The sequence below is a fragment of the Sturnira hondurensis genome, unplaced genomic scaffold, assembly GCF_014824575.4.
Source record: "Sturnira hondurensis isolate 20B ecotype Veracruz unplaced genomic scaffold, ASM1482457v3 Scaffold0011378, whole genome shotgun sequence".
Classification (NCBI taxonomy): Eukaryota; Metazoa; Chordata; class Mammalia; order Chiroptera; family Phyllostomidae; genus Sturnira; species Sturnira hondurensis.
The window spans coordinates 2,083,990-2,099,351 of record NW_028084009.1 but is presented as its reverse complement, the minus strand read 5'-3'; the positions used below and the strand labels follow the sequence as shown (position 1 = coordinate 2,099,351).

Below are 15,362 nucleotides of genomic sequence, written 5' to 3'. Positions count from 1 at the left end.
CACTCCTTCAGGAAAGTGGGACTGGAGCAGTGAGCACCTCTCCACGCTTCGCTTCCGTTCGCCGATAGTTAACGATGGCCGCAGTCTCGGTCTCCCTGACCCCTGCCCCGAATCCGCTGAGAGTCAAGTGCAGGTGTAGTGTGTGGCCCCAAATGCTCCAGCGCGGACCTCTTAAGAACACAGGCACCTTACGTGTGTAAAACAACATTATCTCCCCCCACCAAACGCCACCGGCACAGAATACTACACGATTTTCATAGTTCAGTTTCTCCCGTTGTCCTCAAAACGTCTCATAAAAATATCTACAGGAACCAATTGCCGTATCTACAGGTCACACATTGCACTTACCGGCATGTGCTGTGTCTCATTAATCTTTTTTTAGTGCCGTGTGCTTTCTGTGTCTTTTGGGGGGGGGGTTGGTTTTCGTGACATTGACCTCTTCGAAGCATGCGGGTCAGCTGTAGAGTAAGCCCCGCGATTCGTGGGGATCAGTCCCCCGGGTTGCTGTGGGTCAGGTTGATCCAATTCACGGCCTGTGCTTTGAGTGTGGGTAGCCCCTAAGGGGAATTTGCGTCTTCCCGTGGCCTCAAATGAGGAGGCTCTGGTGTCTGTCTGTCCCAGGAGTGGCATCTGTCATGTGCTTTTTAAAGTGATAAGATTTTAAAAGTTCCATTACGTGGTTGCAGTGTACATTACTTAAGCTTCTATGAATGTGCAACATGTATGTTCATGAATGCACCAGTAACTGTTCCATCTAATATTGTTGGCAGCGTCTGACCCCCCCCCGCCCACCGTGAGTATAACCCCTAAGGGAAGCGACTGCTCTAAAACTTCCGTCTGGAACGAGCCTTTGCTTCTGATGCACATTATGGAGTGGGCCTCACCCCCAAGGCTTCGGGCCAGATCCGTTTGACCTCCAAATTACAACTCTCTGTGATTCCGAATGTTTTCCGTTTAAACAAATGCCTCTCTTTAAATCAAATTTAGACGTGGACCACCAGCTGTGTGTAGCTGGAAACCCAAGAACCCCCTTTCTTGAAGTTCTTCAAAGCTCTCCTTCCCAGGTCTTGCTTTTTCAATTAAAACGAACGTGTTTGCCTTGACCTCTCGTGCCTCTGACGGCGCCCGATTTCGTCGGATTTCAGGAAGGAAAACAGGCCTCGCTGGCGGCGGACTTCTCCATCACGCAGTTCAAGCACCTCGGCCGGCTGCTCATGGTACACGGGCGGAACAGCTACAAGCGCTCGGCCGCCCTCAGTCAGTTTGTCATCCACCGGAGCCTGTGCATCAGCACCATGCAGGTGGGTGGGTGGCCGGCGCCTCTGCCCAGGGCTTCGCGGCTCTCCTGGGAAAAGCCAGGGGGCGAGGCTGTGTCCCGGAGCTGTTGCCTGCTCCAGGCAGCTGGTCAACCTTGGATTGCTCCGGATTGCTCTGGATTGCTCCGGATTGCTCCGGATTCTTCATTTCTTGGGGTGTCATGTCAATGACCAGAGTTGTTTGAATTGGAAAAAAAGGCAGTTAAATGCTGAGTGGATGCTGACTTTTTCTCAGGCAGAAATAAGGGCCGACAGCGAATAACCACAAGAGAAGGAAAACCTGCTGTTCTTAAGAGCTTCCTGTGCTCTGGGCGTCGGCCTAAGTGTTCACAGGGCAGCATCTGTCTTGGTCCTCACACTAGCCTGCGTCCACTCCACAGACGGGGAGTCTGAGGCTCAGGGGTGCAGTCTGCTCAGATAGTGGGACCCCAAGCCTGCGCCCTAACCCAAGGTCTCTTCCTTGGTGCCCTCGGTGCAGCATGGCCGTGGCAGTTAGCTGTGTCCTAGGCAGAGGGCCAAAGCCGAGAAAAGAACATGTTTTAGGTGTTGAGACACTTACCGACTGACTTTCCTCCAGGGCACTTAGGTGAAAATACTCCCGGTTGAGTGGGGAGAACACAGAGGTGATGTGTCTTGGAACTCACATTGTTTTCTGACCAAATCACTAAGTACAGCAGGTCCTCAGTTTGTTCAACATTGATTCATTATAACATTGAGAACTTAACGTCATGAGAACTTAACTCCTTTTTAGCTCAGCCTATGGTAAAAAACGTGCTTCATTATAGGTCATTTCAATTAAAGGCACAGAACCTCTCGGCGAAGTTAAGGGAGGACTTACTGTGTCTGTGATACTGTGAGCAAACCACGTTACCACTCAGGGCCTCAGGCTCTCCACCCGTAAAATGGGGATAAGACCAGCCTCGCCTCTCAGACAGAAAAGCAGAGCATTTTATACGGGATCAAGTGCCGGAGGCATTTTTACTATTATTAATACAAACGAAATGGGATCATGAATAAAATAAGGCGACATTGTAATTTGTAGGAAAGGTGTGGAATCAGACACAAAAGCGTAAGGCACCCCGCCTTTCGCAGTGAGCCACGTGCTGTGGCTCTGTGTTTACAAGAATTTGCTCTTCGCCAGCCTCATCCACGCCGGCCTTTTGGGGTGACTGTACGTTTTTAATGTCTTCTGCGTATGTGAGTGTGGGGGCCTCAAAGTGATTTTCATGGACGTGCTCTGAACCCAAACATCTGGTGTGGTCCATCCGACCACAGCGGTACTTCTCATTTACGTGGGCTCGTCAGTAAATGGAACTGGCTAGTACTGTGGTTTGAATCACCGGGAGGTTAATTAGCTCGTTCCTGGGCAGGCACACAGACGCTGGCCCGGGTGAGCTGACCTCTGCGAGGCTCATGTGTTACTGGGAACACGAATTCAGAAAAAAATACTGCATGGGGAGAGGTGGTTCTCTGTGCTAGAAAAATGCCCTTGACCCCTGTCTACTGTGCTGAAAGGGGCCGGCCAAGAGCAAGTGCCTGGAAGAACTGGACCTCGACCTTGGTCTCTTTGATAGGTACAGATGTAGCCCATTGGTTTACCCCGCCCTCCCACCCAAAGTGATCTTCTCGAGACAGCGCCTGTGTGGTCAGCCCGGTGCTTCTGGAGAAGGGCTGTCAGGGGCGATTTGCAAAACCAAACACCAGGTTTTTGACCTTCTTACAGCCACCCTTTGTCTCCAGCGGCCCAGCCTGGGCGAGAAGTCACTTGAAAAGTAGCTTTCACCTTTTAGGTCTGAAGTCACCGCCAGGGCTCGGCGAGGCCTGCCAGTGACCGGGGCCCGAAGGCCTGGGGTCTGTGCTAAGCGAGCGCCTGTAGCAGGTGATAAAGGGGGCAACGTCTGGTGTTAGACACTCCCCCTAATCACTGGGCTGGCCCAGCCTTCCTCTGCATGCTCCGTGTTTCAGAAATCCTTCAGGCATCACTCGCCCCCTGCCCCACTTCGGTTTTTACTAATAGAAACGAGCTCCGAGGCCACGTTCCCTCTGTGAGCCTGGAGCTGTGCAGAGGAGGCGGGGACAGAGCTTCAGGCCTGATTTGATCTCCCATCTAGTTTTTTTTTACCCCCCGTCGGTAACAGTTTCCAAATCAGGAAGCTGAGATTTCGGGAAGGGTTTGTAAATATCTGTATTGCTTTGTCTAGTTGCAGTGTGTAACATTGTCAAAAAGATAAAAACTTGGGGAAAAAAGTGAAGCCTTCTCCTCCACTCTAGCCTCCAGGGTGACTGGCTGGGGGGTACCCTCAGGGCGGAGGGGAGTGTTCCGTATCGGGTTCCATGCCAGCGGGTTCAGCAGTTGCGCATCCTGAGAGGCGGGATTTCTGAGCTGTTGGGAGTGTGGGCTCTGGAGACGGGGGTGGGGAGGGGGGCAGAGTCCCGAAGTGCCCTTTACCTGCTCCGTTTGCCATCCTGCCCAGTTCAGGTGGTAGATAGGAGGACTTGATCCCATGCGTGGTCCTGGAGACTCCCTGAGCTCTCGGAACTTAATTCCGTGTTCACGGCGGGCTGAGCTCCCTGGTGCAAGTCCTGGCTCCGTCACACATGAGCTGTGTGATCTTGGGCAAGTCACTTAACCACTCTGTGCCTTTTCTCACTGGTCACGTGAGAAGGGTGACAACAGTACCTATGTCACAAGCGTTAAATGAGCTAACGCCTCGTTGCAGGTGTGACATAAGCCCTGGGTAGGAGTTGGGTGTTGTCTCTAGAAACACGAGCGAGGGTCCATCGCCTCTGGTAACGTCCTCCTCTCTCCTCTGCACAGGCTGTCTTTTCCTCGGTGTTTTACTTCGCCTCCGTCCCTCTGTACCAAGGATTCCTCATCATCGGGTAAGGAAATGTGGGCAGGGTAGTAACTTTTCCTCGAAACCACCCGGAAGTGCCACCACAGAGAGGAGAAACGTTGTATCATCAGTTGCCAGGCAGGCTGGGTCGGGCAGCGCCGTTTACGAATTCATTGGCATTGCTACGCTTTATAACGGCTGAGCCTGCAGGGTCCCTGTGCCAGGCCGTGTGGAGAGGGCGAGGGACAGCCTCGGGCCCACAGCAGGCCGAGGTGGTGGGCCCGTTGGCAACCAGAGCCCAGTTGCAGGTTCGCAGACGCGGCCTTCCCCCTGGGGCCCCGGAGAAAGAGGAAAGCGGGGTCTGGAGCAGACTGACCCCTGCGGGACATCCTGCCGCTGGGTCGGCGAGGCGGGCAGAGTCTCGTTCGCTCTCCCCCTCGGGCACGCTGCAGAGCTTGACCCCTGCATGTCACTGACTCGTCAGAAGGGTGTCACCTGGGCATTTGCTGCCACCAACCCCTGACCTGGAATTCGTGACATTCCTTTTGCCCGGTTCAGAGAAGGTGCCCAGGTCGGTGGGGCCTGGTTACCGCGTGCCCTAGGTAGGGAGACTCAGGGCGCACTTCCGGTCCTGCAGAGGCAGAGAGGCCAGCTGGCCCCAGGGGACACTCTGACCAAGGGCACCTTCCACCTTCTTATGTTTTGTGAGTTCAGCCTGTGAGTCGGTGCTGGAATTCTAATTGGGAAATGGACTCTTCTGCCCTGGCCGGTGGGGCTCAGTTGGCTGGAGCATCATCCCGTGGACCAAAAGGTCACGGGTTTGATCCCCTGTCAGGGCACATACCCAGGTTGTGGGTTTGATCCCCAGTTGGGGTGCATACAGGAAGCAACCATTCCTTGTTTCTCTGTCACGGTGGCATTTTTCTCTCTCCCTCTCCCTTCCTCTCTCAAAAAATTGAGCAATGAAAAAAATGTCTTCAGGTGAGGATACAAAAAGAGAGGATGTCTTTTGTCAGGTCCAGGAAGAATTTGAAAAAAAGAAAAACATGCCTGAGTGTAGCCAGGGGCTGCCCTGTCCCACAAGGCCTTCTGTGATCTGGGCCCCTGTTCTCGGCTCTCATCTCCTCTCTCTGCCCACTCAGCTTCGGCCACCCTGGCGGCCTCGCTGTTCTTCAGACAGGACATTCCTGCCTCAGGGCCTTTGCACTCACTGTGCCCTCCGCCTGGAATGCTCTTCCCGCCGACATCTGCGTGGCTGCCCCTCACCTCTTGTGGGTGTTCACAAAAGGTCACCTCCCTGGGGCGCCTCTCCGAAGGTGCCCCCCACCCCATGTCTTGCTCCCTCCTCCCCCTTACACTCTCCTCTTCAGCACTGACCTCTGACACTCGGCACTGGTTCCTGGGCTTGGTGACTGCCTCACCAATTCGTGGATGGCAGACGTGTTTGTCTGCTTTTCTTATTGAATCTCCCGTGCTCAGAACTGGTCCTGGCTGGTAACAGACACGCGGCACGTAGCTGTCGATGGTTGAGTGGGGACTGGATTCCAGAGGCTGGGTGAGCCCAGCGCTCCCGTGCCAGGGGCTGCGTCTGACCTGCGGTGACCTCTCCTAGGTACTCCACCATCTACACCATGTTTCCCGTCTTCTCGCTGGTCTTGGACAAAGACGTCAAGTCGGAAGTCGCCATGCTGTACCCCGAGCTCTACAAGGATCTCCTCAAGGTTCGCGGAGTCCCTTCCTTCTCCCCCCTCCCTCCTTCTCCCCCCTCCCTCTCTTCCCTCCCTCCCACTGTGTTTCCTGTATAAGGTTTCCCATTCGAACACACTGGAAGTGATGGCTTTGGGGAGGAAGGTGTGGGAATTGTTTCTCTTAAGCAAGTTGCACAGGCGCATGGGAAGAATATTGAGGGGCGCAGTAATACGTGAGCCGAACACAAACCTGCCAACAGGTTTGGCAGAGCCCCCGACAGTCCCATGTTGTACCTACAACTTGTGTCTGTTGCTGGGAGTGTTTGTACACACTGCCAAAAATGTGTGTGTGTGTGCGTGTGTGTGCACGCGCAACTTCATTTCTTCGTTCTCAGGGGGTTTTACTAAAGGACAGGTTTATTTCTGTCCAGTATCAGTTCTCTTAAAAAAACAACTTCCTTTGGCGCAGACGGGCAGGTGGCCTCGTCCTGTGCGGGCGCCTCGCCCCATAACGCGCTCCGTCTTCCTCCCATCCAGGGGCGGCCGTTGTCCTACAAGACGTTCTTGATATGGGTTTTGATTAGCGTCTATCAAGGTAAGGAAGGGCGAGACCGCCCCCTGTCTTCCGCTCGGGGCCCGACCGCAGGGCCAGCCTTGCTGCTCTGCTGTCTGCCGAACACGGAGCAGCCGGGACCCTGAAACCGCAGAGTGGTGTGCGCCTGGGGAACCCCGCTCGGCGTGTCCTGTGAACTTGAATGTGCGGCACCGGGGAGTCCCCTGTGTGCGATGGTGCTGTCGGCTTAATGAGACAGAGTCAGGGGAAAATACAGTCAGTCCTAATCCAAACCTGCTGGGGTGTTTGAGCCTCGGTAACCAAAAGCGATCGCTTTTTCGGAGGTCACATTGTCGTTTTTGAAAAATACTTATTTCAGCGGCCTCCAGGGTGAGGTCTGTCCCTCAGACGGTAAGACTATTGAAGTTTCAGAAGGAAATATCAAAGCTTCTCTTTGTCTTGTTTTTGTTTTCCCTCCCCCTTTTTAGAATTTCTGTTTTTGTGCATGTTTTATAGTGTGCATTATATACCATGGTCCTAATGCCTGTCTACACCTGCCCATATGTAACGTACAGATATACACATTTGGGTTACTCTTCGTGTTTTCTGCCGATGGGATGCACAGAGAGTGCAGAGGCCGTTGGATTTGTCGGCAGGTGGTTAAGTTGTCACTAAACAGTGAAAGGGGGAGCCCTGACTGGTGTGGCTCCGTTGGGCATCGTTCCGTGAAGGGAAAGGTTGCCTGTTTGATTCTTGGTCCCGCCATGTGCCTGGGTCATGGGTTCAGTCCCTGGGTGGGGCATGTACAAGAGGCAACCAATGTTTCTCTCCCTCTCCCTTCCCCTGTCTTTAAAAATAAATAAAAATAGAACCTTTAATAAAAGCTAGGGGGGTTATTTTTAAGGACTGCATCAAGGCACAACATACACATCTAGTTAGAGAAAGCAAACCCTGGACAAAAGTTCATGATGGTAGGCGGTGGCACGGCCTACCACTCCCTGCGCCTCCAGCCGGTCATGATGGGTCGTGACAGGCTGTGACAGGCCGTGACAGGCATGCACGCGGGCGTCTGGGGGTTTCCTGCCTGGCCCCACCTCCAAGTGTTGCTCTTGTGTGGAGTGTTTTTGCTCAGTGCGAGGCACACTCCGTCCAGTCCCTGCCGTGCATAATTCTTTGAGTGTCCCTCTGGGCCCCCTCTGTCATTTCGTATAAAATTTACCACCTGAACTCGTGGGGTGTCCAGTTCAGCAGCGTTGGGCGCATTGACACTTTCGAGGGACGGGTCTCCACAACGTTTTCATCTGGCGAAACTGCAACTGTGCCCCCTCGACCGCAAACTCCTCGTTTCCCCTCCGGCAGCCCCTGGAAACCGCGGTGACTGGCCCTCCGTGTCTGACCGTGGCTGCTGTAGAACCTGGTCTGGGGGATCCCATGCGTTGGTCCCTTCGGGATGTCCTGCCTCTCTCGTTTTAAATAATATATTTCTTCTTCCAGCCACTTCAGATCGTTCCTGTCTCCTCCACCCTCTCCCTCTTCCCTCTCCTCTAACCCCCCTGCAATTACGGACTGTTACACAAGATCAGAGGGGGAAATCAGAAAGCTAGAATGCGATGCCTCTTCAAAACTTCCATAAAGCACCACTCAGTTAACAAGGGGTATCTTTCATACCTAAATGGGGAAAAAAATCAAAAAGGGGTCTGGTGTGCGTGAGCAGAGGGAGCCTCGGGTGGGGACGTGGGGAGGGTCAGTGCCAGCACAGAGGGCTGCGGAGGGAGCCGCGGCCCTTCCCCCCACCCGGACTTCTCTCCGCCTTTGCAGGGAGCACCATCATGTACGGGGCGCTGCTGCTGTTCGAGTCGGAATTCGTCCACATCGTGGCCATCTCCTTCACGTCGCTGATCCTCACCGAGCTGCTGATGGTGGCCCTGACCATCCAGACCTGGCACTGGCTCATGACCGTGGCCGAGCTGCTCAGCCTGGCCTGCTACATTGCCTCCCTGGTGTTCCTGCACGAATTCATCGGTAAGACCCCCCTGCGGGGAAAGCCTGTCCTCTGGGGTCTCATCAGCTTCTGAAGGACGGCGGCCTCCCCAGCTCTCGGGTCCTGGGGCTCTTTGTCCAGCAGGACTTTGCTGCCCTCGCTTTCTTACGGGTGTCCCCTTGGGACAAATGGCAGTTGTGACTCAGCCACCCGGGACCCAGGCTGTCGGGCATGGTCTCCATGTAGAGGGTTTTCCTTTAGAGCCAGGCTGTGCTAAGTGCCTTAGAAGAGGGTGCTTTTCAAACGGACAGGAAGCTGGTGGGTTTCTCCAGGGAGCCAACCCCTGTGCCGGGCTCTGTGGAGCTGTGGCGACGTGCGTGCGTGTCCAGTTCTTGCTCGTGAACGGATGGTAGTCTGGCAGGACTTAACTCTCACTCAGCTAAGAAGCTGCTTTACCATGAAAGCATCTTCGATGACAACTCCTGTTGTATCAGTGAACACTCCTTAGGAAGGCTTTGGTCAAGATAAAGGAGCATCGTTAGGTACAGCAAAGTCTTAGAACAGTTTGACTGTTGTCCCCAAAGTCTCTCAGAATGGGTTTTGTGAACACCTACTGTGTGCTCAGTGGCTTGAGGCTGGCAGTGGGGGGGTGGTCCCATGGCTTAGAAGATAGGAGTTCTGCCGTCCAGAAACCATGGTTGGTTGCTTTAGACATGGCCCTGCCACAGGACTGGGTCAGCAGCACAGGGTGGGCCTCAGGCCTGGCACTTAGTAGGTGCTTAGTCAAAGCCAGCTGTGTTTTCCCCACCCTGCGCTCAGGTGCGGGCAGTGGGGAGGATGTTTACTGAGGCCTTCGCTCCAGCTTCTTGAAAGCCACAAGCTGTGCCCCCTCCCTCCCTCCCTCCCTCCCCCGCCCCTCTTGCTAAGACCGAGTAACTGCAGGGTTTCCGTCCTAAGGCACAGAAGGGGGCTTGCCTGTCTGGGGTGGGGGTGCTCAGCCGGCCTCACGCCGCCCTCAGGTCTGCCCAGGGGCTTGCTCTGACCAGCATTCAGGTGGAGGGGGAAGTTGCTGGGAGGCAGAAACGTGCGTCGAGGGTCACTTTCCGCTCTCTGGCTGCCGTGTTTGAGAAGACAATCTCCAGCTGTCAGATCCCAGATCAAAAACACCTGTGAGGGTTGTCGTCTGTCCACAGTTTTCTCTTGCTGGTTGTTGGTGAGAGCAGTTCGTGGAATAGCAGGAGTCCAGAGCAGGGCAGAGAGCGGGGACAGCGAGGACAGTCGGCCTGACAGCCTTGACGGGCTTTTCGCCGGTGGCACGGCTGTCCCTTTAGAGTCTGAGCGGAGGACGGGAGCCGAGGCCGGGAGGCGGCGTGTTGGGGACGGGAGGCAGCTGCGATGGCTGGACCACGCGCGCCTTCCGGCACATCCCTCGCCCGCTCACCGCTGTCTTCCTGTTTGTTGCAGATGTGTACTTCATCGCCTCTCTGTCCTTCTTGTGGAAAGTCTCTGTTATCACTCTGGTCAGCTGTCTCCCCCTCTACATCCTCAAGTATCTGCGAAGACGGTTCTCTCCCCCCAGCTACTCGAAGCTCACGTCGTAGGCGGTGCGTTCGCTGGAGGGGGCTCTGGCCTCTGCTCTCCGGACGGACAGAGTGCAAGTTCCGTTTCTCTTAACCGCCGCCCGAGGACTTGGCTGGAGCTGTGGACGCAGGCCGTGTGGACGCGGCGAGGCTCCGCCTGGAGCCCTGCACGGGCCGGACAGGAGGGCGGCTCCCGAGGTGCCCGCGCAGGCCTGGTGGACTCCCCCGTGGCCCCCGTTGGAGCGAACGTGAATTCATCCTTCTGGGTGGCTCGGCCAAGAGAATTACTTCTCTACGGGTGACTGTGCCAGCTCCCTTATGACTTGAATTCTGTTGTCATGTGATAAAGGTTTCTGTCTAGTTGAAGATTGTAGAGGATTTTTGGGTTTGCTTCCCCCTCCTCCCCACCGAACTGTCCTAATGTCTGTAATACTCTTGACATCGTTCTCGTTCTTGAAAACCGATTGTAGAGAAATGGAAAGCTCTTGGTGGAGGTTTGAGGGACAGGACAGTGGCACCTGGGGCAAAGCTGTCCAGACACTAATCTCAATCTGGAAATGAATGCATGCTCCGTCAGGTGGCCCTGCGCCCTGAAGCCGCAGGGGGGTCCTAGGGTTCGAGAAAGCCCAGGAGAGGCCAAGGAGCCCCGACGCTGTAAACCCCACACCATCATGCGTCCGATTCAACACCCACGGCCCTGGAATTAACGCCATCTGCCACCTCGTAAAAGAATTTCAAAGGTGTTCTGCTTTGTTCAGACCTGGTAACAATTATCAAGCCTGTGGCTGTCTGAGCCCCCCCTCATTTTCAGAGTTGTTTCCGCAGGAACTGTGCCACTGGACAGCCCCGATATGTGTTGACAGGGTGATAAGAGAGGCAACTTGTTCTTTAGACAACGTAGCTCATGCGGCTCGGCCCCTGGGTCCAAAGTGGAAGGGTCAGGGATGGTGGCTCTGTACTTCCACACAGAGCTGTTTCCCACCAGGAGGAATGATTGAGGACGGAAGGACGAGGCCAGGGCTTCTTACCGCGGGGCCGTGCATGGTGGCAGCTTCGAGCAAGGAGTCCCCCGTGGGAGGAGGCCCCGGCTGCAGTACTGGGGCCCGGGCTCTGTCCACTGCCTGTGGATTTCCAGGGGAACTTCTGAAAGGCAGCCAGGAGTAGAGACCTCCCTGCCACACCAGGAGGGCATGCGTGTGTGTGCGTGTGTGTGTGTGTGTGTGTGTGAGTGAGCTTCTTAGGAAGCTGCGTCTTCTCAGTTCAGGGCAAGAAGGGAGTTTTCAAGTACTGGACGCGACGGCTGGGCGTTCTTGGTTTCTCCAGTCCCTGCTTGGAGCGGCCACATACACAGGCCACGAGGAAGGAAGGGTTCAGGGTCTTGGTTGACCTTCGAGAGCCGACTGCGTTCGCGCTCTTAGATTCCTGATTCATTCCTCGGGAGTGCATAGCCCTCCACCCGCCAGGATGGCACCTACTACTGTGTGCACTCCTGTGATGGAAGCGCCGGCCTGGTTGCTGACATCCACTAGCAGAGGGGAACCCTGCTCTTGGGGAGCTGGGGTCATGAGGAGCCCCCCGCTCCGTGCCCTCGTGGCACCCTGGGTGTGCTCAGGCGTTTCGGTTGCCCTTGGAAACCTGTAAAATGACAGCAAGTTGCAGGCTCTGGTAGATTGGCGATGGGCATCCCTTCTGGTTTGTTTAGGACGCTGCACTTTCGCAGTCCTGGCCCCTCCCTGTTGCAGCCACTTCTGCCCCCCCAGAGGTCCGCACACGGGGCGGGGCGAGAGCAGGGTTACAGTGGTGGGTGCGGAAATTAACATGATAATCAATCAATAATAAAACCATAAACTCCATTTCGCGTACTCGCAGCTGTGAACCTGCTTTTACCCCACCCTGTATGGCAGTGAAGGGATGGCGATTTTGGAAGAGGATCCTTGCTCAGACCTCTCAGTCAGGGCGAGCGGGTCTGGCTGCACCGTCGTGAAGGCCGAGGAGGAGAAGGCTGGGCTCCCAGTGTTTGCGCCTCGGCCTCTCGTTGGGAGTCAGGTGGTGGAACCGGAGGTTGACTTCAGTCCTTCCGCTCTGCGCTGGCAAACCCCGGACCTGGCCTTGTCCACAGGCAGGTGACGGTCCCGGCGGGCAGGTCTCTTGCATTCCTTGTTAGGAGATTTCAGATGTTCCCAGCAAATACAGGGAATGCAGGTGGTCTCTTCGGACTTTTCCTTAGTTCCCAATTTCAACTGAGGTGAGTGAGTTGACACAGAAGAGGCTGTGGTGACATCGAGAAGGGAGGAAGCTTCTATGAGAGGCTCAAGAAGCCATCCCTGGGAGGCCAAGGTTGCCCATCAGTGCCACCCAAAACATCCTTGTCCTGTCTTCTGGCGGAGGCAGTCGGGTGAGAGGGACTGAACCCCAGGTGGAGACCACCACAGTGTAAGCCACCCCAGCAGCAGGCAGCCTGCTTGCGCCCCCCACTGGGATCCCCGGGTGTCTAGAAACACACGTACGCACGCATGCACATGATGCTCAGACTGTGTCCGAGTGTGAATCCCAGCAGAGAACCAGTGCGTGTGCGGGCATCTCAGGGGCTCTCCGAGTTGTCTGGAGTGGGGGGAGGGAGACCAAGAAACAAATAGAACACCCGAACTATTTTGAGGAAAACTCCCAAGTTCATACACCTTAACCAGAAGGCTTCAATAGAAGCCACTGGTTATTTTTTTTTGGTTCTCAAATCTGGGAACATCTTCCCTTCACCTTGGAACTCAACGGGGCCTCTGTCTCCAGTGGCCCCTCTCATCTGAGGCCAGAGGCCCCCACTTCCTCAACATAAGGATTACGACCCCTCTGCCCTCCGACTGCACTGGGTATTTTGTCAGAACAAGCACTTTCGTTATTTATGATTATTTTTGTTGTATCTTTTGGTGATCAGTGCACGTGCAGGGGAAGAACGGATTCTGTTTAGTTTCTCTTTTTTCCCCCTCCTCCCTTCCTCCCTCCTTTTCTCTGAGAAAATAGCCAGACAAGCTTCTCCTTCTCCAGTGATTGCTCATGCCTGAGAGGTACATACTTCGAGAGTGTGCTCTCGTGTGCATGCGTGTGCCCTTGTGTGTTGCCTGTGCCGCTGGCTGAGGCTCGTTGCACTGACTCGGGCTGCTTGGGGCCAAGGCCGTGGCCACAAAGCATTGACGGGTGTCCCAGGAACAGCTTCACGTTGAAGTGGACACACCTGTTCACAACCGCTGGGCGCAGGGCAGCCGGGGCTGGGATTTCTGCCTGTTATCAGCATGATCCCACCCAGACCCCAGACCACCTCCCTCAAGTGGACCCCTTCTTTGTACTTTGGCAATCTTAAATACCAACATTTGCCTGCCCTTTCCTCAGTTTCTCTGCTGAAAATTTGGGTTATTTTCACAACTTTGGGCTGTATTTTGAGTTTTGTGCTCAATGGAAATTGACGTGATAATACCTGTTTTTCTTTCCCCAGACTTTGCTTTTATACTTTGTTCTGTTTTTACTGGGGTGGGGATGGCAACGCCCTCCCCCTTTTCGGGGGCTACATTGTAAACCTTTGCCAAAGCTGCAGATGGGCCCTATCAGTTCTTCCACTCTCTCCCACTTCAGGCAAACATGTATGAGTGCTTCTTAATCTTTTTTGTGTGTTCGATGTGTGTGTGTGTATGATGTCATCTTAGGGCTTTAGAAGAGATAATTTGGTTTGGGTTAAAATCCCATCATGCCCAGCTTTATATTCATTTAAGAAAAAGAATAATATGAGCTTTGTAAATACAAGAGATTTTATTTCTCCCTGCTGCTTTTATTTTTTAATTTTTTTACCCTCACCCAAGGACATGCTTATTGATTTTAGAGAGGGGGTGAGGGAGAGGGAGAGAGGGAGAGAAACATCAATGCAAGAGAGAAATAACAATCGGTTGCCTCTTGTACGTGCCCCAACGGGGGACCAAACTCCAACCTTTCCGTGAACGGGACAATGCCACTCCAACCACCTGGCCCACACCAGTCAGAGTTCCCCCCTTCTTTCAATGTAAAGCCTTTTGCCATTGGCATATACTTCTTAGAAAATATTTCCATTAATTACGTCTGTTGCATCTTGGAAAGAATACATGTTATGCTTTTCGGTGGGACTGGAAAGCACAGCCCTTGTGTGAACAGTGTTCCCAAGACCCCGAGTTCCGTAGCATCTCCTGACGCCAAAGCAGCGTTCCCTGTGAGGCCGTCCTCTCCATCCCCGTGAGGTTGGGGGTGCAGTCTTCTCATGTCGCTGGACAGTGTCACTGAATATTGTGTTCATGGGGGCCGGTGGGGGGGTGTGGTGTTTGCAAAAAAAAATCGTGGCTAATTTATGATTTTCTTGCGATGGGGCCCACGGTAAACTCCTCTAGGATTCCATGAGCTCCTCATTAGAAGGTCTCTGTGTGGGTAATCCCCGTTGCCAGCGCTCGGCAGGACAGCGTGTTTTGATTATGGGGGGGGGGGGGGCTCTGGAGCAATGTGCTTGAATTCCGCAGGAACTCCCGGATGATTTAAATCCTCGACCCACTGATGGCACACATGTGATCCTGCGTGTTTCCGAGCGGGTCTGCTTTCATGGTCTGCCAGCGCGGCCCCTTGCTGTTGCCCAATAAAGCTTGTGTACTTCATGCCTGTGGGGGTCGTTTTAATTTGTGTGGAAACATGAATTCTGGTGTCAGGAGGAGGGCTTTGGGGGCTAATGCTCCTATTTTGTGCGGATCTCATGGTATATCCATGGTAAATTGCTGTTTCTCCATTAAAAAATTTATTTTGATTTTGGCATAAATGCCCCGCCCCAAACCCATGCATTAGTTACCCAGTTCTGTATTCCAGACTTGCCAGAGTTTCAGAAAGTGATCGATATACATAGAAAAAAAAAGAAACGCATTCTACAAGATTCATATTTTATTTAATACATGGTCCTTTGTACCGTGATTGCTTTGGTTAGCTTTTTTTGGTTTGATTTTTAAATGACATGATAGAAGATTTAGGAATACGGTCACTTAAGTTTCAGGCAGACGAAGTTTCTAAGCTGTCGTGCAGGAAGGAGAGGACATGTTTTGTCAATTTCCTCTACTGATTCTCAACTAGGAGTGATTTTGTCCCCCAGGGGACACGTGCCCCTGTCAGGAGTCATTTTCAGTTGTCACAACTTGGGAGGGGATCGCTCCGTTTCTAGTGAGGAGAACCCGGGGTCTCTGCAGACCCTACGACACACACAAAACAGCCCCCACAACGAGGAATTGTTAGACCCCAAATGTCAAAAGTGCCGAGGTTGCAAAACCTTAATAGAACCAGCATGTCTGTGTTACCATTTACAGACATCCTTCCTGATTTCCCAGGGAGCCCAGCATGACACACTCCTGTCTCAGCCGTC

General features: G+C 53.9%; 1 protein-coding gene across 2 annotated transcripts in view; it reads left to right on the top strand.

Moving 5' to 3' along the window:
- The window catches only part of ATP9A (ATPase phospholipid transporting 9A), a 109,091-nt gene extending 94,478 nt beyond the window's left edge, over nt 1–14,613 (top strand). For both annotated transcript variants that reach the window (XM_037059909.1, XM_037059910.1), the window contains exons 23-28: nt 1,146–1,301; nt 4,135–4,199; nt 5,766–5,874; nt 6,379–6,436; nt 8,213–8,416; nt 9,840–14,613. In XM_037059909.1, coding sequence (XP_036915804.1) covers nt 1,146–1,301; nt 4,135–4,199; nt 5,766–5,874; nt 6,379–6,436; nt 8,213–8,416; nt 9,840–9,976 — 729 coding nt within the window. In that variant the 3' untranslated portion in view covers nt 9,977–14,613. The remainder of the gene's footprint in view (nt 1–1,145; nt 1,302–4,134; nt 4,200–5,765; nt 5,875–6,378; nt 6,437–8,212; nt 8,417–9,839) is intronic.
- Nucleotides 14,614–15,362: the final 749 nt, after the last annotated feature.